General features: G+C 46.9%; 1 protein-coding gene across 5 annotated transcripts in view; it reads left to right on the plus strand.

The window, feature by feature from the left end:
• Positions 1-19,740, plus strand: part of BLM (BLM RecQ like helicase) — an 87,543-nt gene extending 67,803 nt beyond the window's left edge. For 4 of the 5 annotated variants that reach the window (XM_053888649.1, XM_053888651.1, XM_053888650.1 and 1 more), the window contains 6 exons: positions 3,767-3,914; positions 10,134-10,333; positions 10,799-10,991; positions 13,692-13,814; positions 16,127-16,328; positions 19,378-19,740. In XM_053888649.1, the coding sequence (XP_053744624.1) occupies positions 3,767-3,914; positions 10,134-10,333; positions 10,799-10,991; positions 13,692-13,814; positions 16,127-16,328; positions 19,378-19,555 (1,044 nt within the window). In that variant the 3' untranslated portion in view covers positions 19,556-19,740. Of the gene's footprint in view, positions 1-3,766; positions 3,915-10,133; positions 10,334-10,798; positions 10,992-13,691; positions 13,815-16,126; positions 16,329-19,377 lie in introns of those variants that run through there. The other variant, XM_053888652.1, reaches the window with a different exon arrangement.
• Positions 19,741-22,676: the final 2,936 nt, after the last annotated feature.

Here is a 22,676-nt window from a genome sequence, read left to right on the forward strand (position 1 = left end):
TTAATTCTGTGGAATAGTTTTCAAATTAGAAGCCTATGAAAAGTTTACTGGACCTGTCCAAAATGCTAAGGTTATAGATGTGTACCAAAGGTTACAGAATATTTTAGAAATACCGTTAATCTGTAGATAACCCAAAAAGATCTGACATGTACAGGTAGAATATTTAAATCAAATTCCAATTTATATTGGAAGAACTCTTTTTCAAAAGAGTTATACTAACTAGTGGACCGTGCATTTGAATCAGGTCAATTACGTTATTCTATAAATTGGTTATTTAAAACCTATAAAGAATGAATAGCAGTAGCTTCTAGATGAGTTTGCTATTGTCTGTCCTAAAAATAACTGTGAGAAGTTGTTAAATTCATTCATCAGGTACTTTATTTGACCTATCATGGTGATTCTGTGTTTTAATGTCTCTGTACTTAACAGAGCATTTTCACATTATTTGAAATGTTGGTGGGCTCCCGGGTGGCTCAGTCGGTTGAGCGTCCAACTTCGGCTCAGGTCATGATCTCGTGCTTCACGAGAGCCAGCCCCGCGTCGGGCTCTGTGCTGACAGCTCGGAGGCTGGAGCCTGCTTGGGATTCTGTGTCTCCCTCTCTCTCCGCCCCTCCCCTCACTTACGCTCTGTCTCTGTCTCTCAAAAATGAATAAACATTAAAAAATTTTAAAAAAACAAAACAAAGAAACGTCTGCAAGGTGCTAGGGATTCACAGATGAACATGGTGCGGGCCATAGACTGGAAGGGGACAGACAGACATGGATTCACATAATCGTGATACCATGTGAAGAATAAAGTAGTTACAAAGATCTGCAGCGCTGGCCAGAGCAGAGGGTGATGTACCCTCCCTTGGGGTGGAATCGTGGATCGGCGGCCATCCCCCACCCCCCCCGCCGCCCCTGCCTCAGCCTGCCCCCAGCCGTCCCCTGTAGATGCTGCCAATCACTTCTCGTTTAGCAAGTATTTGTTGAGTGCCTGCTCTGGGTCAGGCGCTGTTCTAGGAGTTTGGGATGCATCGCTGAACAGGATATAAGCATCCTTGCCCTCGTGGGGCTTATGTTCTAGCAGAGGGAAGCTGAATACAAAAGCATAAGTGCGTGTCAAGCAGAGCAGTATAAGGAGTCAGGAGTAGCGGGTGGGGGGCACAATGCGGTATTGGGTAAGGTGGCTCAGGGAAGTCTTATTGCAAAGATGCAGTTCCCTGGATGTGGGCATTCTTGGCCCCAAGGTGGGGCGGGGGGGCATACCTGTGCATTGGGGGGATAGTGGGGGAGCCTGTGTAGCTGAGCAGGGCCAAGAGTTAAGGGGAAAGGAAAAGGCAGGCCAGAGCAGCAAATGGAGGGCCGAGTAACTGGAGGCGTGGTGTGACCCTCCCCCCCCCCCACCCCAGCCAGGACATTTGGGGCAGGACGTTTGGCAGGATGGATCAGTTAGGTTTATGGTATATCGAGTTAGGTGTGTCTGTTAACTGAGGAATTCTGGAAAGAGGCTTGTGGTACATAGGGATTTGGGCATATAGGTGGTGTTCGAAGCCACGTGCGCAGATGAAATCTTCCGGGATTTAAGTTTAGACCGAAGAGAAGAAAACCAAACCTCTGAGCCCTGGGACATTAAGAGGTTAAGGAGAAGAGGAGGAGCAAGGAAAGGCGACCAAGAAAGAGAAGTAGCAAGGTCAGAGGAAAACCAAAAATACGCCCAGAAAGTGGTTCAGAAAGGAGGGTGTGCGAGCCACTCAAACCCTGCCGCTAAGCTAAGCAGGGAAGGGGCCAGGAAGACGCCAGTGGATTTAGCGCCACGGGAATCGAGGCGGCTTGCATTTGTTTGACCAGTTTCAGTAGATGGGGGCAAAACTGGAGACGGTGAATATAGAGAACTCTTACCAGTTGTGCTTCAAGGATGAGCAGAGAAACGAAACAGCAGCTGGCAGGGGAAGCAGCCCGTGGCTGCACTGATAGGAATGCACCTGTCCGGGATGAAACGTTGACACTTGAGGAGAGAGGAGAGAACCGCTGGAGCAGTGTCCTTGAATAGACGCGGGGGGGGGGGGGGGGGGCGTCTAATGTGCAAGTCGAGAGATTGGCTTTAGGCAGGAACCTAGAGAATTCATCTGGAATAGCAGGAGGAAAGAGAAGGCCGTGCAGGACTGGCGCCGGTGATCGATGTTGTGAAGGAATCTGCAAAAGCTCTCTTCCGGCTGCTTCAGTTTTCTCAGTGAAGAAGCAGGCAAGGTCGGCAGCGGCCAGGATAAGAGAGTGATTGAAGAGCAAGCAGAATGGGAAGTGGCCGGCTAGGACAGTGTGGCAAACTTTATCTTAAAGGGCCAGAGGAAATCCGTCAGGCTTTGTGCGCCTCGGTATCAGGGTCTCTGTCACGGGTACCCAGCTCTGCTCTCTTAGCCCAAAAGCAGACATAAACCATAAATACATCGATTTTCCATGGCTACGTTCCGGTAAAATTTGATTTACAGAAACCGGCATCCAGCTCGTAGGCCACAGTATGCCGACTCCTGCTCTAAGAGAGCAGAGGAGTGATAGACTGGGGATGTATGATGATCACCTGGCCGCGGTCAGGGTCCCCCTGAGCTCTGTGGCCATTTGCTGAAAGCGCAGACATTCAGCGTGGTTGCGTGTGTTTCTCCAGCCAAGTTCAGCTACTGAGATACAGGCACGGAGTGGTGAAGAATTGGATCTACTGTGTGTCAAGCAGTGAATGTGGTGAGGTGGCCTAAGGGCCAGGGAGTTGAAGTTATGTGGACCAGTAGTATTGTAATGACCGGTGTGGAATTTAGGCTGAGTCAAGAGATCGTCTGATGGGAACCCGTGGATGGGCAGGCCCGGTGGATTGTTAGGCTCAGAATGTACTAGATGGCGTGAGGTGGCAGTCGTAGAATGAAGGGGTTGCCGTTATTAGTGAGGCCAAGGTGGTGGGCATGACCGTGGACGTGAGCACCTGGCACTCACAGAGGACAGGGTCACTAGGGCAGAGGAGATCAGGATGCCAGAGGCCAAGGTGTGGGGGATCATCTGTCTGCTGAGTCACCAAGAATCAAGGCAGGAATGGTGTGGGAGGGGAGGGCCAGGGCCATGTTTCATGACGGTCCCAGACAGAGCCTCAGAATCACCACTAATTTGTAGAATAAGACAAGAAACCTGTTTGTCTTGAGGTTGTTAGACTGCAGCAGATGAACAAGGGTTAGAAGGTAAGGGGGCTGCATAGACGGAGGCCAGGAGCATGATGCCACTTTTGAGAACAGCGGGTGGTTAGTACTGCGAGTTTACAGAGCCAGGATAGATGAAGCAGACAGGTCCTGTGGTAACGGGGGCTTAAAAAAGTAGGCCGCGTTGGGAGACCAGTGAGAAGGAAAGAGCAAACTGACGAGACCATTAAAAGGGTTGACTGTGCCATCAAAGCCCCAAAAGTGATCAGAGGTCACCATCCAAGTAAATGCCGGAGCACTGTTCTAGAAGGTATGAAGGGTTTGAAAAGAAGTAGACAACAGTTCCACCCACAGCATGCTATCGGGTAATTGAAAGATGAGAGGTATGTCTGTAACACAGCAATAAAACATACATAGTGGAGTGCTAATTGTCCTAGACACAGGGTCAGTGTAAGAACTTAGAGAAGAAAGAACATTTGGAACTTGGGTTTTGGTCTTGGTTTTGGTGTGGAAACGGTTTGTTGTGAGACTGCCGTTGTTACTGTTAAACCCTAGCAGTCTAGGTTATCATCTTAATTACACCGAAAGTAATCTCTTTTTATTCATAGGATTGTAAGACAAGAGATGTGACTGATGATGTAAAAGATATTGTAAGATTTGTTCAAGAACATAGTTCAGCTCAAGGAACACGAAACAAGCCCCCTGCAGGTCCTTCTGGGAGATTTACTATGAATATGCTGGTCGACATTTTCTTGGGTAAGTCCTCTGTTTTATAGTTGCAGTTACAGCAGTTGAAATTGAACATCTACAGAGATCATCTCAAGTACGTGGAAAAAAATCTCTTTTGTCTGTCTTGTAGAACTTAAGGATTTCAGAACAAAACTTCTTGAGTAACAAAAGAAAATCAGCTTTTATGAATGATAACAATTATTTGTGTAGAATTTATATGTTACTAAGGTGAGGTTTTCACATTCAGAGGAGCAAGTAATAGGGCAAAGTGGGTACAGGGGATTAAGAGGTACAAACTTACAGTTAGAAAATGCAGATGTCACGGGGACGAGAAGCACAGCACAGGAAATGTAGGCGATGCTGTTGTAAAAACGTCGTGTGGTGTCAGTCGGTGTCGTGGCGGGCGGAGCATAATGTGTATAGTTGTTGAATCACTATGTTGTACCCCCAAAACTGATATAACGTTGTATGTCAACGATACGCCAATAAAAACAATAGGGATAATAAAAATAGATACAAAGAAAATATTAACGCGTATACAACCTCATCTGAATGAATGGACTATAACTTGCTTGGAGAGTCGCCTTTCGAGTGACTCCCATTTCCGGACGGCAGCCTGGGCAGAAGTATCTGTCTTCTTTTTTTTGTTTGTTTTGAGGCCCTGTGAAAATAATAGTGTGGAAATAAAATGGGGATTTGATTCACAAGGGCATCGGTAACCAGAGAGAGCCCATCATGAGATTCAAGATTTTTCAAATCTTTCAGGGAACGAATGGAAGCATGTTGACGAGCGGAATGAAATACAATAAGCCACCGTGCAAAATTAATGAAGGAGAGAGTCTTAGACGAGGAGGGCTCTCAACTAGGCAGAACTCCCGTTATCAGGAGGCCTCAGACTGAGTCTCCAGGTCCTGGGGGTGGGAGTGCAAGCAGAGGAGCCACAAACAGGAGGGGGCAGTTAAAGTCGGCCCACGAAAGAACTCCATCAAATGCCAGCCTGGAATTGATTCCAAAACAAAAATCAAGTGCCCGAGGAATAGAAAGGCAGCTGAGTTAGGGGGCAGAGCCCCCAAGCGGCATTTGGGGACCACCCAGCCTAAAGCAAACCTGCAAACTGGATGTCTCTGTTCACTGGAGGGATTTAGGGGGAAATAGATACAAAATAACGGGGGGCAAACCACTTCAGAAGTTTAACCTGATCCCTGAAGGTTAACTACAACTGGACAGTCAAAGGAGAAACCAAGTAAGTGTTTGACCCTGAGTACAGAGACAATTTACAAAATAAGTAGTAGCTTTAGGGAGAAGGGAGGGCAAACTCATAATTTAGTTTCTTCGCAAAGACTTAAGTAATATTAGAATTTATGGGAAAGAAACAAAGAATGAGAAAGAGCTATTAAAAACTCTAAGTGATTGACGTAGTAAATTTAGTGGAAATGTTGGAAGGTAAAGTCAAGAAAATCTTTTAAGACTTGAGCAAAAAGATATATGGAAAATATGAGAAAAAATATGGATCACTTCTTAGGAGATGTGAAGTCTGACAAAATTTTTGAAATAGAATTAGAAGGAATTATCAAATTTCCGTGAATGAAAGAGTAAAAAGCTTTCAGATTAAAATGTCCACCGAATGCCAAAGGAGATGCTTTATGAGATTTAAGAATACCAAGAGTATGGGGCACCTGAGTGGCTTAATCGGTTGAGCATCTGACTCTTACTCTTGATTTCAGCTCAGATTAGGATCCTAGGGTCATGGGATCGAGTCCAGCATTGGACTCTACGCTGTGTATGGGGCCTGCTTGGGATTCTCTGTCTCTCTCTCTCTCTTCCGTCTCCTTCTCTCCCTCTCTCTCTTTCCCTCCCTCTGCCCCTCTCTCCCCAGCTTACTCACCCTCTAAAAATAAAACAAATCTTACTAAAAAAAAAAAAAAAAGGATAAAAAGAATACCAAGAATAAAGTGATATTGGGGAAGAAAAACTTTTCCTCCACCCTGTTAGATTTAATGTTTGGGGGCCTGTGAATTAAACTGACAAAAGACAGATTTAATCAAAATGTGGCTCAAAGGGCCTATTAAAATTGGGGCTTAGGGGTGCCTGGGTGGCTCAGTTGGTTGAGCATCTGACTTTGGCTCAGGTCACCATCTCAGGGTTTGTGAGTTCAAGCCCCACATCAGGCTCACTGCTGTCAGCAGTCAGCATGGATCCCACTTCAGATCCTCTGTCCCCCTCTCTCTGCCCCTCCCCTGCTTTCACGCTCTCTCTCTCTCTCAGAAATATATAATCATTTTTTAAAAATTGGAGCTTATATACCGTCTTAATAGGGGAAGGGGAAGAGGGGAAAGGACACTTAAAGGAAAACAAATGTTGGGGGTGTTTTTGGAAAGATGAATGGGCCCTTAGAATAGAAGAGAGGGAGATAAGATAGTTTTGTGACAGTGTTTAGGAGTGGTATGGAGCCTTCTCATCTCCAGTGATAAAAACCGGTCTTCTCTGGTTACTCCCAGGGAGAGAATTTATGACATTGGAGTTTTGGGGGGAGGTCTCTGCTTTTTACAGATAAGAGATTTCAGGAACTCAGATGCCTTCTGCTCAAGGTAATTTTTATGCCACAGTGGCATATTCTGGACCCCTTCAGAGATAATCCTGAAAACTGGAAAGAAAGAAACCAAAGCCAAACTGGCATCAGATTAATATCAGCAACCCTAGAGACTAGAAGGCAAAGAAGTGATACCATAAACAGGGAAGCTGACCGATGGGTCCAGGGGGAAGAAAGCCCAGATCCACAGCTGTGAAGCAGGTCCAATGAACAGTCTGTGCAGATTGTAAGAGAAAGTCAAGAAAAACAGGTCCCAAGCAGTGTAGAGAAGGAATAAGAAATGAAAATTTTTGAGAACAGTGAAGGACGCATATTATTTCTCAACAGAAAGACAAAGGCACTTAGAAATTCCATGGGAAAGATTATGGAAAGAGAGCCAAGGTCAAATATAAAACAAAGGAAATTGTCACACGATTTTGAGTCATTGATAAAATGTACCAAAAAAATGATCCATTTGTCTGGATGCAGTAAACATTCTCCGGAGGGTTACGCAGGAGTCAGGACTTTCTTAGTAGGGACGGAAACTTTGCTGACAACCTACAACAGTTAGAGGCAATGTACAGACTTCAACGTGTGGGGCGCAGGACAGGATGTGTTAATCTTGATGATATAAAAATATAAGTACAGTAAATAAAAGAAAGTACTTGGAATACTCGAGGTATTAATAACCTCCGAGGTAGAAGGTAGAGGGAGTAGCCAGAAGTTCTATCTAAAGTTAGAAAATAGGGGCGCCTAGCTGGCTCATTCGGTTGAGCAGAGTCCGACTTCGGCTCAGGTCACGATCTCACAGTCTGTGAGTTCGAGCCCCGCGTTGGGCTCTGTGCCAACAGCTCAGAACCTGGAACCTGCTTCGGATTCTGGGTCTCCCTCTCCCTCTACCCCTCCTCCGCTCATGCTCTGCCTCTCTCTGTCTCAAAAATAAATAAACATTAAAAAAAAATTTTTTTAATAAATAAAGTTAGAAAATAATCAATACATGAACCAATATTAATGTATAACTAGCCAAATCTGGGGCAAGGGAAAGTGAGAGGTAAAAATGAGATAAAGCTTTATCTTTCACAGTGGGGGTCAGCAGCTAAATTGTCAGGCAGTGGCTCTGGCTGGTGGGATGACAGCAAGAGTGAGGGTTGCCTGTGGAGGTTGCCACCAGAAGGGCTAAAAGCAAAAGCTACTTAAAACATGACTGCCTGGGGCGCCTGGGTGGCTCAGTCCAAAGAGCTCCAAATCAGGGTTGTGAGTTCAAGCCCCACACTGGAGGTAGAGATTACTAAAAAAAAAAAAAAGAAAGAAAAAAAGAAAAGAGAAAAGAAAAAAAAGAACAACACAAAACATGATTGCCTTCCAGAAGAGAAGAGGGTGGGACAGAGGAATGCTGGTCTTCATTCTAAACCTTTCTGTACTATATTTTATTTTTCCCACATGTGTGCCTTACTTTAATTCAAAAACCAGATAAAGCAATTAATAGGTGTATTTATTTTTTAAAGCATTAATAGCTGAGGGGCGCCTGGGTGGCTCAGCGAGTTTAGCGTCCAGCTCCATCTCGGCTCAGGTCACGATCTTGCGGTTTGTGGATTCGGGCCCCACCTCGGGCTCTGCGCTGCTGACAGCAGGGAGCCTGCTTGGGATTCTCTCCCTCCCTCTCCCTCTGCCCCTCACTGACTCACGAGTGTGCACACATGCCAGAAAGGGAGGGAGGAAGGAAAGGAAAGAAGGGAGGGAAGGAGGGAGGGAGGGAGGAAGGGAGGAAGGAAGGAAGGGAGAGAGGGAGGAAGGAAGAGAGGAAGGAAGGGAGGAAGACAGGAAGACATTACTAGCCTATAGGAAGGTGGTTTTCTCATTTCCTCATTTGTTCCTTCTGAACGTGCTTGTTCCTCAGGACCAAAGCTGCTTTTCAGGCTGATCTTCTTTTTGTGGATTCTTGCCTTCTAGTTTGGGCCTCTTTCGGTGGGTCAGGAAGAACAAGGAGTTGCAGATAAAATAATTGATTTTTTTAATGTTTATTTATTTTTGAGAGAGACAGAAACAGAGTGCAAGCCGGGGAGGGGCAGAGAGAGGGAGACAGAACCTGAAGCAGGCTCAGGGCTCCGAGCTGTCAGCACAGAACCTGTCTCGGGGCTCGAACTGACAGACCCACAAGATCATGTCCTGAGCCAAAGTCAGATGCTTAAACGACTGAGCCACCCAGGTGCCCCCAAACTGCTAATATTTTAACATGTTTGTGTACAACCACTTACTTATCATACTGTACATATAGTTTATATCACTTCTGTATCAGATATATAAGCATTTCTTAATTTTTCTTTTAAAGTAGTTTTTAGTAATATATATGTTGTCATATTGATAAAATGTATTTTTTAAGTAGTCTTATTTAAGGACATCTTTTTCTGTTGTACTTAAGGATGCAGTAAATGGTGTTTTAAGTACAGCTTCAACTATGTCTCTGCACCTTCCATGTAAATTCCTAGATTACTAAATCAAACGTTTTTCTGACATACTCAATTTCTCATTAGCTCTTACATGTTATTAAGAAAGTTGTGTTTCACTTTGCTTTCTTTTTTTTTTTTCTTTAAATTTATTTATTTTTTTAATAACCTCTACAGCTGGTGTAGGGCTCAAACTCACAGCCCTGAGATCAAGAGTCACGTGCCTTTCCAACTGAGCCAGCCAGGTGCTTTCCTCCCTTCCCCCCTTTCAAAGCTTACTTCTTTTTCCTGCTTCTTAGCTATCCCCAGCACGAGGGCTGGCCCATGTCACCCAGCCCACCGATACCAGAGCGGTGGTCTGATCTGCAGTGTGACAATTCAGGGATACAAAATCACCTGAAGAAAGAAAAACTTGAATCGTTGAGTATATATGACCAGAAGCCCATCTGACATTTACAGTGTAATTATTTGAAACTCTTAAAGTAGAGCTAAAGCTTTACAAAGTAACTGTTCATTCTGGTTATAATCAGTGTCACAAGACTTCTTAAGTAGATTGTTATAATAAAGTTGTGTTTACAATGAAGACATTAATAATTACAGCAGATTGGATTCGAAACCCAGGACCCAGCCCAGTGCGGTGCTCTCGGCCAGAAGGAGGAGGAGGGAAGGGTGTAGGCTCGTGCCCTGATGTGCTTTTGTTTTACAGTTTGGGAAGGCTTCCTCTGTGAGGGTCACAAAAAATAGAGACTTAAATACTGGGATTGTAAGTGAGAAGTGCTTTCAGGACAGGACCAGAGACAGTATTTATAAAAATGATTGTCCACGTTTTTTTGTCACTGGATCAGTAATGCACAGTTATCCTGATGTAGCACAGTGATACAAAGTGCTTAAAGTTTATATAAACTCTCTCTGATTTCTTTGCTCTAATGTAATGTTATAAGCTATAAATGCCACAGCCTAAAACGATAAGCTTTATTTTGCTGCTGGTTTCGGCCAATGCAGATCATAAAAAGATGAGGAAAAGTACATATAACCATCGAAATTTTAGAGTTCTACTCAAATATTCCCATTTTATGGGAACGGGCGTTTATTTGTGCCATGGGTTTTCCTGTGGAAGAGATTACCTACCTCATTTATCCAGACTGTCACATAAATGACTTTTTCAGCCTCTCCTACTGGAGGCTTCTGACGTACCTATATTTACTAATCTAACTTCTCGGGATTTCTTACCAGGGAGTAAGAGTGCAAAAATTCAGTCGGGGATATTTGGAAAGGGATCTACTTATTCACGACACAATGCCGAAAGACTTTTTAAAAAGTTGATACTTGACAAGATTTTGGATGAAGACTTATATATCAATGCTAATGACCAACCGATTGCCTATATGGTGCCAGGAAATAAAGCCGAAACTGTACTAAATGGGCACTTAAAGGTATGGTATTTTAAATGTTTATTTTACTTTATTACCTTACAGTGAGTGGGCAGAAAATATATTACCGCACATTAAAAGATCTTTTCCAAAGCTTATGGATGCTAAATTTCTATATGCTGTCCTATGTGAACGTATTCTGTTCCTCTTAACTTGGAAAGAGATCTTAAAATTGAACCCAAGTAATGTAGTACCTGTCAAAGTGAATTCGATGGGTTGTCCGATCTCTGAATCATCCTGTATTCGTTAGGTAAACATTTATTAAGAAGCCGTTCTGTGCTAGGTACTGGAGATGGACAGAGGAGAAGTGCTCAGCCCCTGTTCCCAAGGGGCCTCCAGTATCTACTTGGCATAACCGAAATACAAAAAAACAAAAGCCAAAAAATGCAGTTAAGGATTAAACGAAGCCTATATTTGGATACAAGCGCACGTGTCCCCACTCCTATGATCACTTTCTTTCTCACAAAGGTAGACTTTATGGAAACGGAAAACTCCAGCAGTGTGAAGAAGCAGAAAGCTTTGGTGGCAAAGATGTCTCAGAGGGAAGAGATAGTTAAGAAATGTCTTGGAGAACTGACGGAAGTCTGCAAATCTCTGGGAAAAGTTTTTGGCGTCCATTACTTTAATATTTTTAATACTGTCACTCTCAAGAAGCTTGCAGGTGGGTATGTGTGAGTCTTCTGTTATGTGGCGTAAATTAATAAACCAAAAGTTAATCCTGCTATGGAACTTTTTAAGTGCTCTGATATAGCTCCGTTTATTTTCATTATTTAATCTCTAAATTGAAGGCTCAGGTATGGAAACCAATTTGATAATAAATTTCATATATTGAAAAAAAAGAGACTCTAAATAATAGAGATCAGACTAAGGATAAATAAATAAATAAATAAATAGATAGATAAATAGATAAATAAATAAATAAATTGAAAGCTCAGAAAAACAAATGTAAGATGAAATACAGCCTTTAAGTTACATATAATACTTTGTTATTCAGACATACAGTATAATTTTAATTTTATACTTCTTCCTCTAATGCCAGACATTAGGATGTGGATATTTATAATCTCTACCACCAACTGTCACTCGTTGATTGTGTGTCCATTATCTGCCCGCTTTATGATGTTTGGCCATGTTATGCACAAATGCCTTTGCCACGAGGAGCCAAGTTCCTTATGAAAAGACATTATGTTTTATGCTTCTTTGAACCCGGCCCTAGCACACTGCTGGTCTTCAGTTGAAAAAAACGTGCTGACCTGAGTTATTTCCATAGCTCAGATCCTAATAGGATTGCTCCTGTAAAATTAGGCGTCCACATAGTTGACTGATGAGTGTACATTACCTTCTGGACGCTTCCTTCATAAAATCCCATGATCAACACCTTCTCTCATTTCCATTCCTGTTCCTGCCACTGTAGGGCATGACAGCATTTCATCAACTCTGAGCCACCGTCTATGTTAAGACACTGCTATTTTATAGACAATTAAGGAAGAAAAAAAGGTGCTAATTAAGTGGTGACATGGTGCTTTTATTGAAAGAATTGTTTTTTACTTATTTACATATAGATTTTTATCATTATACAATTCTCTGCATATATGAAAAATGCATAGAATCAAAGCAAGTTGATTTAGGTACTTGTAAAAGTTCATATTCAAAGCCTGACTCTTCGGAATCAGTTTCTGACTCAGTCGTCCATGTCTTTTGTTTGCCCTCGTGTCATTGAGAATGTTAGTGACGCGGTCTTTTTTAGCATGGTCCACTCTTTTCACCAGTATTTTAATCAAAGCCTGTGTCACCCACGCTGATTTGATGGTGGCGTTTCCCTGATGATGCCAGAGAGCATCAGCGGGCGGAGGCACATCTCAGAAGCACGAATGTGACCCTGCTCTGTCTGCTCTGGGGGCCCTTCTGTAGGGCATGCGAAGCGCTTGGCTGTTGCTTGCAAGAAGGTACAGAATCGTGGCCATTTCCTCAAAGACAGATACTTGTTTTATTAGTGGCAGATCTGTTCCCCGTTACCCGGAGCTTCTCTGCATCCACAGTCACTTGTCCTGTGCTCTCTGGTGGACATCTCGTGGGGCAGGTGAACTGCACACATGCTGACAGCCCGGACAGCCATGACCAGGCCTCACGTGTGCAGGCGGCAGTAGGCATCTGGCCGTCAGCACTTGTAAGCTGCACCTTGACCTCAGGAACGCCACAGCGTGGAAAAGTGTATCTCAGAGTTGATGGAATATGGCATTTTGTTGGTAGGCTCTTAGCGTAGTTTCCTCCCTGGCCTCCTTAACTCCAGAGGTGAACATTCTGCACGTTTTAATCTTCCACAAAGTCGGCCGATAACTCCGACATCTTTCTAGAAAAGGGACAGATTCTTTCAAGGGTCTGCATTTCTGCTTGCCGGTCCGACTTCGTCTTCTGTTAACCCTCCGTGATCCTGCTGGTCTGCCCCTTCTCCTCTCGACATAGGAATGATGTGAAAATCACAGATTTGAGATCTGCCCTTTCTTTCCTTTGCTCAAGTTGAATAGTAGGAATGATCTCCTCCTCCCTTCCCTAGCCCCGTGCATCTATAAATCCTGCAGACCTAGCCTCTGCAGTGTCCCTGGATCCCCCTCTTCCGTGCGAGTGCACCGCCACACTGTGGCCCCCTGCGCCCTTGCCTGCCCCTGCGGTGGCTTCCTCCAGGCTCCCAGGTTCCACTCTTTCCCCCACAATTCATTTTCCATGCAGCAGCCAGAGCGATCTTTAAAATGACGGGCTTGTCCAGCTACAAGGCTGATGTGCCGTCTGTCTGCAGAGGACTCTTAATGGCCCGCTTGTTCCAGTCCAAATACTTGCTTCACCCCACCTGCGGACGGACTGGAGGAAGAACGGGTTTGGGTTGGGGATGGAGTAAGAATTCAGTGACGGCCTCGGGTTGGATATGCGTGTCTAAAGTGCAGGGGAGAAGTCAGAGCCGGAAATGGAAATGTGGGCGTCCTCCGAAACAGGGAGCATCAGTGTCGCAGCTAGACAAGTCTTTGTTGTGAGAACAGTGGACGACAGCAAAGTGTGCTTCAGCTCTGAGACCCGCTGCACGGGTGCCCACCTCCCGTTTCCCCCGCCTCGTGTCCCGTGCTGTCCCCCACCGTCTGCCCAGATTCACGCACCTTTGCTGCTGGAATTGCATGATGGGCTCCTGTCCTCTGGACCTGTCTGCCGCCTCTGTTGGCACTAACTGCCTTTCAGAAAATTGGCCCGGGTGCCTGGTGCCCTGCAGTTAGCTGGCACTTGACAGACATGCGCTGAATGAGCGAATGAGCACGAATTCAGTGGCTTTTCCATGGGTGGTCATTTAAATTCCTAATTTTATGCCCATGCACAGAATCTTTATCTTCCGATCCTGAGGTTTTGCTTCAAATTGATGGCGTTACTGAAGACAAACTGGAAAAATACGGCGCAGAAGTGATTCCAATATTGCAGAAATACTCGGAGTGGACATTGCCAGGTGCAGTATGCAGCTAAATACGTGTTTTCTAAAAGCCTGTTTTAACGTGAAGCACCGCACGTCACTGAATTAGAATTTTGTGGTTTCTGGGTTGTGTCAGTGCCTCCTACACCCTGTCACACTGACGCTCAAGTGCCCAGAGCAGCCCCCGGTGTTTGTGATGTGCCAGGCACCTCTTAGAGGACACTGGTGAGCCCCCCGGGGAGTGCCAGTCCTTGGGCCTGGGAATAGGGCCCAGAGGAGAACCTTTGGGCCCAGGAGTTCCTGTTCTATTAAAGGCAAGTGCCCAAGGAAATCCAAATCTGCCACCGTCGCACTCTGCTATCCCTGGCAGGCCACAATAACCTCGTTGTGCTTGGTTTCCTTATCTGCGGAAGGCACACGTTATCTGACAAACACGTGGAAAGATAAAATTCAGGAGTTTAAATGTTTGGGGAAAATGAACGTGTAGTTGGAATGCTAGATAATCTCATCGTTACTGGAAAGAATCTGCCCAAGTGAGCTTGTTGTTAGCAGACGATCCCGAGGATGCGGCCTGTCACGTCGCCCCTCTCCTTGTGAACCTCATCACTGAGCTACCAGACAGGATTAACTAGGAGAAGATCGGCACGAGGAAGGTTTTGTTATAGAAGATGCCGGTTCCTCTGCCCTCCTCCAGCATATTGCCATGCAGTGAGACGCAAAAGACAAGCCAAGTTCAGTGTTTTTCCTGTTTCTGTAACAAATGGCTGGGGGTTCTTCTCAAGGCTAATGGAAAAGATTAGCAGGATGAGAAATGAGTGAGCCTGTGTTTCAAGTTCTGTCTCTCCTCATTCGTTTTTTATCCATTAACAAAATGCTGAAAAGTGGGATTTTTAAAAAATTCCTCTGCATGGTAATTATTCCATTAAGAGCCTTGCTTTGAATATTGGTAGGAACTTAACATTTGTTTAGTGTAGTAACTTGTCTGGAAGGGGATTCTTGCCCACATAAGACGGGCTGCTCTGTGGAAACAGCCCACAGTGTGGTGACGATCGCTCCCACTTACTGAGGGACAGACGCTGTGCCAAGAGCTTTGCCTGTTTTGTATCATTCAATCCTCAGAACTACGCCCATTTCACAGCCTTTTTATGTCCAAGTCCCACAGCTAGGATGACGGGACGACAGCTTTGCCAGAGCCTCGCTGCCTCCCCGTGTGAACCAGTGTTGGACGGATGAGGAGGCCCGGGGATTAGGGCCCTTCCTGCCAGGCAGGAGGGTGGCTGGAGTGGCCAGGAAATACCTTCCTTCAGAAAATGGAGCTGGGGGGCACCTGGCGGGCTCAGTCGGTAGAGGCTGTGACTCTTAACCTCAGACTCTTAACCTCAGGGTCGTGAATTCAGTCAAGCCTCACATTGGGCATGGAGCCTAGTTAAAACTGAAAGAAAGAGGAAGGGAGGGAGGGAGGAAAGGAGAAAGGGAAAGGGAGGGAGGAAGAGGAAGGAAGGGGAAGGAAAGGAAAGGAGATGTAGCTGGGATCCCTGTTGACCTACAGAGAGGTTTTATGCTTTTTAGGTGCCTTAGGGTGCCAGTGCTTGTGGAAATAGCCACCTTTTTTGCAAAGTGGCGCTTTCATGCAGACCCGTTTCCTGCATAGTATATGAAATGTTTACAGCTATAACGTAAAGAAGTGGTTTCTGACTTTAAAGAATATAAATGGGGCCCAGGGTTTTCTGACACTCGTTCACTAAGTAACCATTCAAAGATGAGGTGCAGAACATAGTTGGTTATGTTTCTCTTCCACTGGGCGCTTTTTCCAGCACGTGTAAAATGGTAAATTGGTCTTATGTAGCACTCCCTACTTTTCGAAGAGCCTCACGGGATTAGCTGCCGGAAGGATCACAGGGACGAAGGCCATACACAACAGAGTATGAGCTAGACCTGACGTCTCTAGTTAAGTTCAGGAGCGTCACAAACTTCTGGGGCTCCCGGCTGGCTCAGTCAGTAGAGCAAGTGACCCTTGATCTCAGGGTTGTGAGTTCAAGTCCCACATTGGGCGTAGAGTTTACTTTAAAAAAAAAAAAAAAAAAAAAAATCTCAAGCTTTTTTAATGAATTCTGATCTTTTTGCTTTAAAAGTAAATTTCCACTGAGGACTTTGGGGCTCTGTGCCATGAAAGAGAAATGTTCAGTTCTTGCAGACTTGTTGAACCCGTGTGGCAGGAGGACCCCCGGGAAGCAGCTGGGTGTCCGCCAGACCGCACCCCTGTGTTGTGTCCGTCCATAGGGACCATCAATCAGCACACCCGGGCCAGCACAGCATCGCGTGTAAACGTCTGCCTTGTCTGCTTGCAGCCGATGACGGTTCCCCCCGGGTGAGTCCGGGCAGCAGCAGAGGCACCAGAAGAAATGCCCCTGTGGAGTCCGATGAGGAAATGCCCGTATCTTCTCACTACTTTGCAAATAAGACCAGAAATGAAAGAAAGAGAAAAAGGATGCCAGCCTCCCAGAGGTCTAAGAGGAGGAAGACTGGTTTCGGTGGCTCCAAGACAAAAGGGTACGTCCGTCCTGCGTTGCGGTCTGTGGGGTGGCGGGTCAGGGAGGAGCGGCCAGAAGCGGAGCGGCCCCGGTTCGCTTTGAAGCTCTTATTAAAACAGACTGTCGTTAAACGTCGCCTCTCCAGTTAATGGGGTGATGATTAAGGTTTGAGCCCAAACAGAAACATTTGTTTCAGATTTTTTTTAATCTCTACTCCTAAATTGATTATCGCCTCGGTTTTCTAGTCTGCACGAACATCTCCCGTTTTGACATTACCCTGGGGCGGGGGGGGGGGGGGGGGGGGGGTTTTATCAGTGCTCTTCTTAAGGGACTTTTCCACCTAAAATATTATAAATAATATCCTGGCTGAGTAAACAAAGGGTTTTGTTTTTTATGACCATCAGTACCTGCTATGCCACTTTCACTGCTACAGAATGTGCGGGCCTCCACCTGGCAGTCCTCCACGCTCCCAGTTCGGTTATACCTGGGGAGAGCCAATCTCCCCACCTTTGCAGGGTAGCAGAGAAGAGGCCACAGCAGGTGAACCCAAAGGTCATGTCAACCAGGCCTCTAAGGGTTGTGTCTCCCCTCCCCCACACTTTCCTGGCCCCTGGGCTGGGATGCGGTGACTTTGGGGCGCTGTCTGCACGCCTGCAGGGAGTCGGGTCCTGGGTGATGATCTGTGCAGTGTCCTTATTCTTGGTAATTGCACTGGTCCTGACAGCGCCTTCTTCTGACAGCCTCTGCCTTTGCCTTGTGGGTAAGTAAGGTCTGGCGGGACCGTGACCTTCCCATCAGTTTGGAGAACCCGGCCCCCAGCTACCTGCACATTCCAACACAAAGGGCTTACAGAAAAGAGGGAACAAGTCCTCGGTAAACTTTTACAAGCTGTTGTGTTTTTCTTTGCAGTTTTTCTCCTCCTTTCCTTCTGGGTAATAAAAAACAAAACTGGGCTGGGGGAAGAGGAAGGAAGGCAAATGTTACCAAATTGTCATTTTCCTGTTAAGTCCATAAACAAGCATCTTGTACATGCTAATCCTTCTGCCAGGGTACAGAAGTTAAAGGCATTAGTAAATGTTACTTTAATTTTGTGGCTTTTAGTGCGCAAGTGACCAGCAGATGTTCTTTGGTGGGGACATTTTCGTACTTTGCTCATTTACTCCTCCGTTTGGGGAAATAGCCATTTCCTCAGGAGATCATGGAGTAGAAGGAGAATGTAAAAGGCATCTGGTCTAGACCCCTGGGGTTTATGACGAGGGGAAGGCTTGCGTGAGCCTCTCCCCAGCCCCGGGGCTCCAGGTCCCAGGTAGGACTGGACTCTGGCTGGCCCACGCCTGGCCCGAGCACCCTCATTTCTGCACGTCGCCCACGGAGATCCCTCACACATGATTATGATCTGACCATTCTTACTTGTTCGGACAGAGCACCCCATATTTCAGTGTTCGTTGCCCTTGGCTCCCTTTCCAGTTTTCCCGACTTCTGTTTATAAGAGTGAAGCACTTTGCCCTGTGGGTTAGAGCTAACCTAAGAAGAAACTGTAAAACTCACACTTACCCAAACGCCAGTACCAATTTTGATGCTGGTTGTTAATTAGCTTGCGTGTTTACAATGGGAGTCTTTTCTAATCCCTACTGGCCAAAACCACGGAGTTTTGTAACTTTTTTTTTTCCCCGCCCTTGTAGCAGCCTCGAACGTGTGCTTCATTCTCCTCATTTGCACTAAACTGCTGTGATGGTTTCCCAGTCTCCAGTCTGCTCACCTGGCTGGGAGTCTGCGCAGCAACAGAATACAAGTGGCTCTTTGCCAGAGACCTTAAGTCCCCACCCCGCCCTCAGAGTTTTACATCTCCAGAATAACACACAATGAACCGGTTGTGTTCCGGGCCCTCTGAGTGGGAGTAAAATGGATGGCCCGGGTGAAATGGAAACTGCTGTTGGCAGATTCATTCTGTAAATCAACATAAACAGCAGGTTTTCGCTCAGGGCTTAATTTCTCAGCAGGAAATCAGCGTAGGGAAATTTAAGGCTGCTTCTCCGCCGGTGGAGCAGATCTTTGCCAGTTCTGCAGTAAAACTGCCCTCCAGCAAGAGTTTAAAAATGTGGAAAAACCACTCTTCACCCAGACCTACCAGAATGTCCTCAGACCCTGGCCCCCAAATTCAGAGATAGGAGGCCACTTGGATACCCCGATGCCATGGAATTACCTCTGGGCATAGACTCAGCGCGGTTACAAGCCTTGGAAAATGCCCGCACAGGGAGAGGCTTCTGCTGTTATCCTAGTAGAATGCTGGCTCCCTGACCCTTTCCTTTGGTTTCTTTGTGGGGAGAAAAAGAAAAGCTGATATCTTTGGGTCAGTGAGGGAGGTGAGGTGCGGGAAGGACTCTGTAATTGGCTGGGCCAGGGCTCCTGCCTGGTTCGAAAGGCAGCAAGCAGGAGGTGAGAGTGGGCTAGAGAGCCGGCTGCCGGTGACGTGGCCCTGACACGCACGCAGACCCAAGCGCCTCCCCGGGGAGCCACATCTGCAGCCTCCCCCTTGCGGGTCCAGCCGGGAGGAGGCCCCTCTGTGCTCTGCTCACAGCCCTGCGGGCAGGCACTCGCCCACGCAGCTACCTTTCTCCGAACTGGGCAGTCACAGTCATTCCAGAGTGTCTGTTGTCCGGGCATTTGGGACCGTAAGCCGAAGTATTCTCGCTTCCTTCACTTGGTCAGAATAGATTAAGGAATATGGATCTGGGCCATGTCGTCGTCCAGAGGGAAGGTTTGACGATCAGCGGTGAAAGGGGTGGGTGGGGGCAGGCACAGGAGGGCTGTCCATCTCAAGTCACAGAATTAAGAAACGTCTAAGACAAATTCAAGGCAAAAGTGTGTGAAGGGCAGTAATCCTTCATTCCTCGAACTGTAACAGAAACTTCCTTACAGGGGCCCCTGCGGGCAGCAAATGCACAGACACGGAAGACCAAGGAAAATCACGGACTGATTATATAGGTCCGCGCAGGTTAAGAGCAAGAAGACTGTTCGCTTTTGGTTTTATTTAACATTTTCGTTTTCTTTTCTTTGTCACATTTTAGGGGGTCCACCACGTGCAGAAGGATATCTGCTAAAAGTAAACCCTCCAACATATTTGGACCCCGTTCGCCTTTGCCTGGTCCCCAAGCAGCACCGGGAGCCAGTAGAAAATTGGGGATTATGGCTCCACCAAAGCCTATAAATAGACCGTTTCTTAAGCCTTCGTATGCATTTTCATAACAACCAAATCTCCATGTACATAGATCTCCTTTCTCGTTTGTCAGCGTCTCACCATCTGTGAACATAAAGCTGTTAGTTTTGTTGTACCATTTGTAATTTTTACCCGTAACTATTAATATTTAAATAAATGCTTGGGGTGACAGTTCTTATTTTTAAAATAAACGTTTTCTTTTGAATAAGCATGATTTGCCGCCACGGCAAGCCTTGTGGCCGTTGTTTCTCAGAACATCTGAAGCAGCAGCTGAATCATCTCAGAGAGATTCTGAGCACGACATGAAACACTGAGGCCGCAGGAAGAGACACGCGTGGGACACTGTGAAAGTGTAAAACTGCAGAAGGAGACATAAACAAAATTAAAAGACAAATGACAGAGAAAATAGGAAAAAAAATACATGACAATGTCAATAATGCAGAGTGCCTATAAATCATTAAGAAGAAAAAAAGAGTCGGTAGAAAAAAATGAACAAAGGATGTGAGTAGGCTGTTCCCAGAGGAAATACAGTAGCCCACAAATATGGGGAAAACACCTAATCTCCCCAGTTAAAAATACAAATTAAAACTGGGGCACCTGTGTGGCTCAGTTGAGCGCCCCAGCTCTTGATTTCGGCTCAGGTCATGATCCCAGGTCTTGGGATCGAGCCCCACATCAGGGTCTGCGCTGAACGTGGAGCCTGCTTGAGATTCTCTCCCTCTGCCCATCCCTTCAAATGAAAGTAAGTAAAATTTCAAAACATATAAGTTACATTGCCAACAGTGGAGAAGATCCCCAAATCTGGGGTCAACAAGAGAACGGTCATTTTTTGGCAGCTCTTTTCTGCCTGTAGGTCCTGTCCCTGTGCTTTAATAAAATCACCTCTTTGTACCAAAAAACAAAGAGAATCGCCTTTTTTTTTCCCCCTGGCACAAAAAGTGGTTTTTTGGGATTGTTGAGAATGGTCAAACATTCTCTTGGTAAGAATATAGGAGCTGTTTATGTTTAATAGTAGGGAGACTTGACTTTTCAAGACCTTCCATTGATAGGCTGATTGGTCAGAAAGTTGGGGTGTTTTTTTTTTAATGTTTATTTTTGTTTTATTTTGAGACCCAGAATCCGAAGCAGGCTCCGAGCTCTGAGCTGTCAGCACAGAGCCCAACGTGGGGCTCAAACCCACAGACGGCGAGATCATGACCTGAGCAGAAGTCGGGACGCTTAAACCGACTGCGCCACCCAGGTGCCCCTGGTCAGCAAGTCTTAAAGTGGGATTTTAGCTCCTCTTTGGAGCTTTAGTGCCTCATTTTTGGAAACCTCTTGTTTCTTAGCTGTAAGTAACCTTGGTGACCTGTTTGGTGTCCCAGTTTCTCTCCTTGATCTCCGGAGGGTTGGGGGTGAGGAGGCCTTCTTGCCTGGGACGAAGGTTTTGAAGTCGGAGTTGGCTGGTAGCCATGTGGCCTCCACCTGCTGGCTCAGCACTGAGGTGGACTCTGCACCCACCCTGAGAGGCAACCCTGGGCTGCACACCTACTTCCTGTTTCCTTGACTGCCACCTGGGGCTCTGGCTGCACGTTTCGTGGAGGAGACTGGCCAGGCAGGAGTCTGCTGAGGGCCGTACCCTATTCTCAAGACCTCCCCGGAGCTGACATCTTCAGAGAAACCGTCTTTCCAGCAAGCACGGACTCCAGTAGCCAGCAGAACCTTCTCGGGGTGAAGAAAGGAAACCGAGGACAAAGGAGCCAGTGGCTGAGGCTGCTGGGACAGTGTTCCCCGCATAAGGCCACCTTGGAGTGTGGGCGACGCACGAGGGCGTCTGGCGGGTCACACCCTTCCACCTGTAGCAGCTTCGGCTTTTGGGAGTGGGGGCGGCCTCTGCACAGCGCCGACGCCACAAATAGCGGCTCACTTCCTGGCTCCGGCCTCACGCGTTCGTTCCTTCGCTGAGGCTGCTTCTGCCCAGACAGACACAGGAGACCGAGGTGTCTGAGGGAGCGCCCCTATCTCCGGAGGTTCCCAGAGCAATGGACACGGCCACGGGAACGGGGAGCTGAGGCGGACAGAGCCGACCCTGACCCCACCTCCCAGCAGGAACCTGAGGCCTGGAGACGTGTGACCAGCCCAGGGTCCTATGGCAGAGCGGCACCCTGCACTCAGCCCTTTAAAAATTCTGGGTTGGAACAGTCTCCTTCCCTAACTCCGGCCCCAGGAACGGGCACAGAAAATGCAAGCAGCGTCCTCCTTTTCTGCCTCCAGCCTTCCCAGATCCCCTGCGGGGAAGGCGGCTGCTTCCACACGGGGGCAATCTCAGGACGACAGGAGCACACAGGCTTTTTTGTGCTCCTGGCGGCCAAAGAGCCGCTGTCAGCAAAGCTCTTGGGCCCTGGTGGGGCTTCCACGTGCACAGAAGCCACCACGGCCTGGAAGGAAGGTAGGGGACAAGTCCGCCAGAGTCCCACCCTGGTCAGATACAGGAAGTTATGAGGGCAGGGCCGGAGTCTGGGGCTCTACCACCTGCCGCCGTCAGCCCCCTGGAGGACACAAGGATTGGAATCCGACTCCAGCTGTATACACACCCTCGCTAGGCTCTCCCGCCATGAGGACCCCGAAGAGCTGACAGGTCCTTGCTTACTTTTAAGGACGGGGACCCCACTTCTTCACAGGAGGAGAACAGACCAGCAAAGCCCACTCTATGCCAAAGGCTGTTCCAGAAATCTTCACGTAATTTCATTCTTTCCTTTAATCCCTCCGACAGCCCTGAGAGGCAAGCACATGATAGTAGAGCTTTTTGTATGCAGAAACCAGAATTCAGAGAGGTTATATAATTGCCCGAATCCACACAGCTAGGAAGTGGCCGATAAGTAGGGTAACATGCACCTTGGTTTGCCCTGAAGAGTCCCAGTTTACATTTGCTGTCCTGGTGTAATTAAGACCGCTCACTTTCATTCTGGAAAGTGCTCCAGTTTAGACCATAAACCGTAAGGAATCCAGGTCTGTGCCCTTTTCCCTGGACAATCTAGCCTCCTCTCCCAACCCCGATTTTCCATCCAAAACCCTGAGGGCCACCTGCCGCCACCTGCTAAGACACCAGGCCCCTGGGGGAGCCTGCGGGCATGGAGCTGCAGAATTATCAGCTAGCACAGCTGACCTGCG

Source organism: Panthera pardus, unplaced genomic scaffold (assembly GCF_024362965.1).
Source record: "Panthera pardus isolate Hobbes unplaced genomic scaffold, ASM2436296v1 HiC_scaffold_23, whole genome shotgun sequence".
NCBI lineage: Eukaryota > Metazoa > Chordata > Mammalia > Carnivora > Felidae > Panthera > Panthera pardus.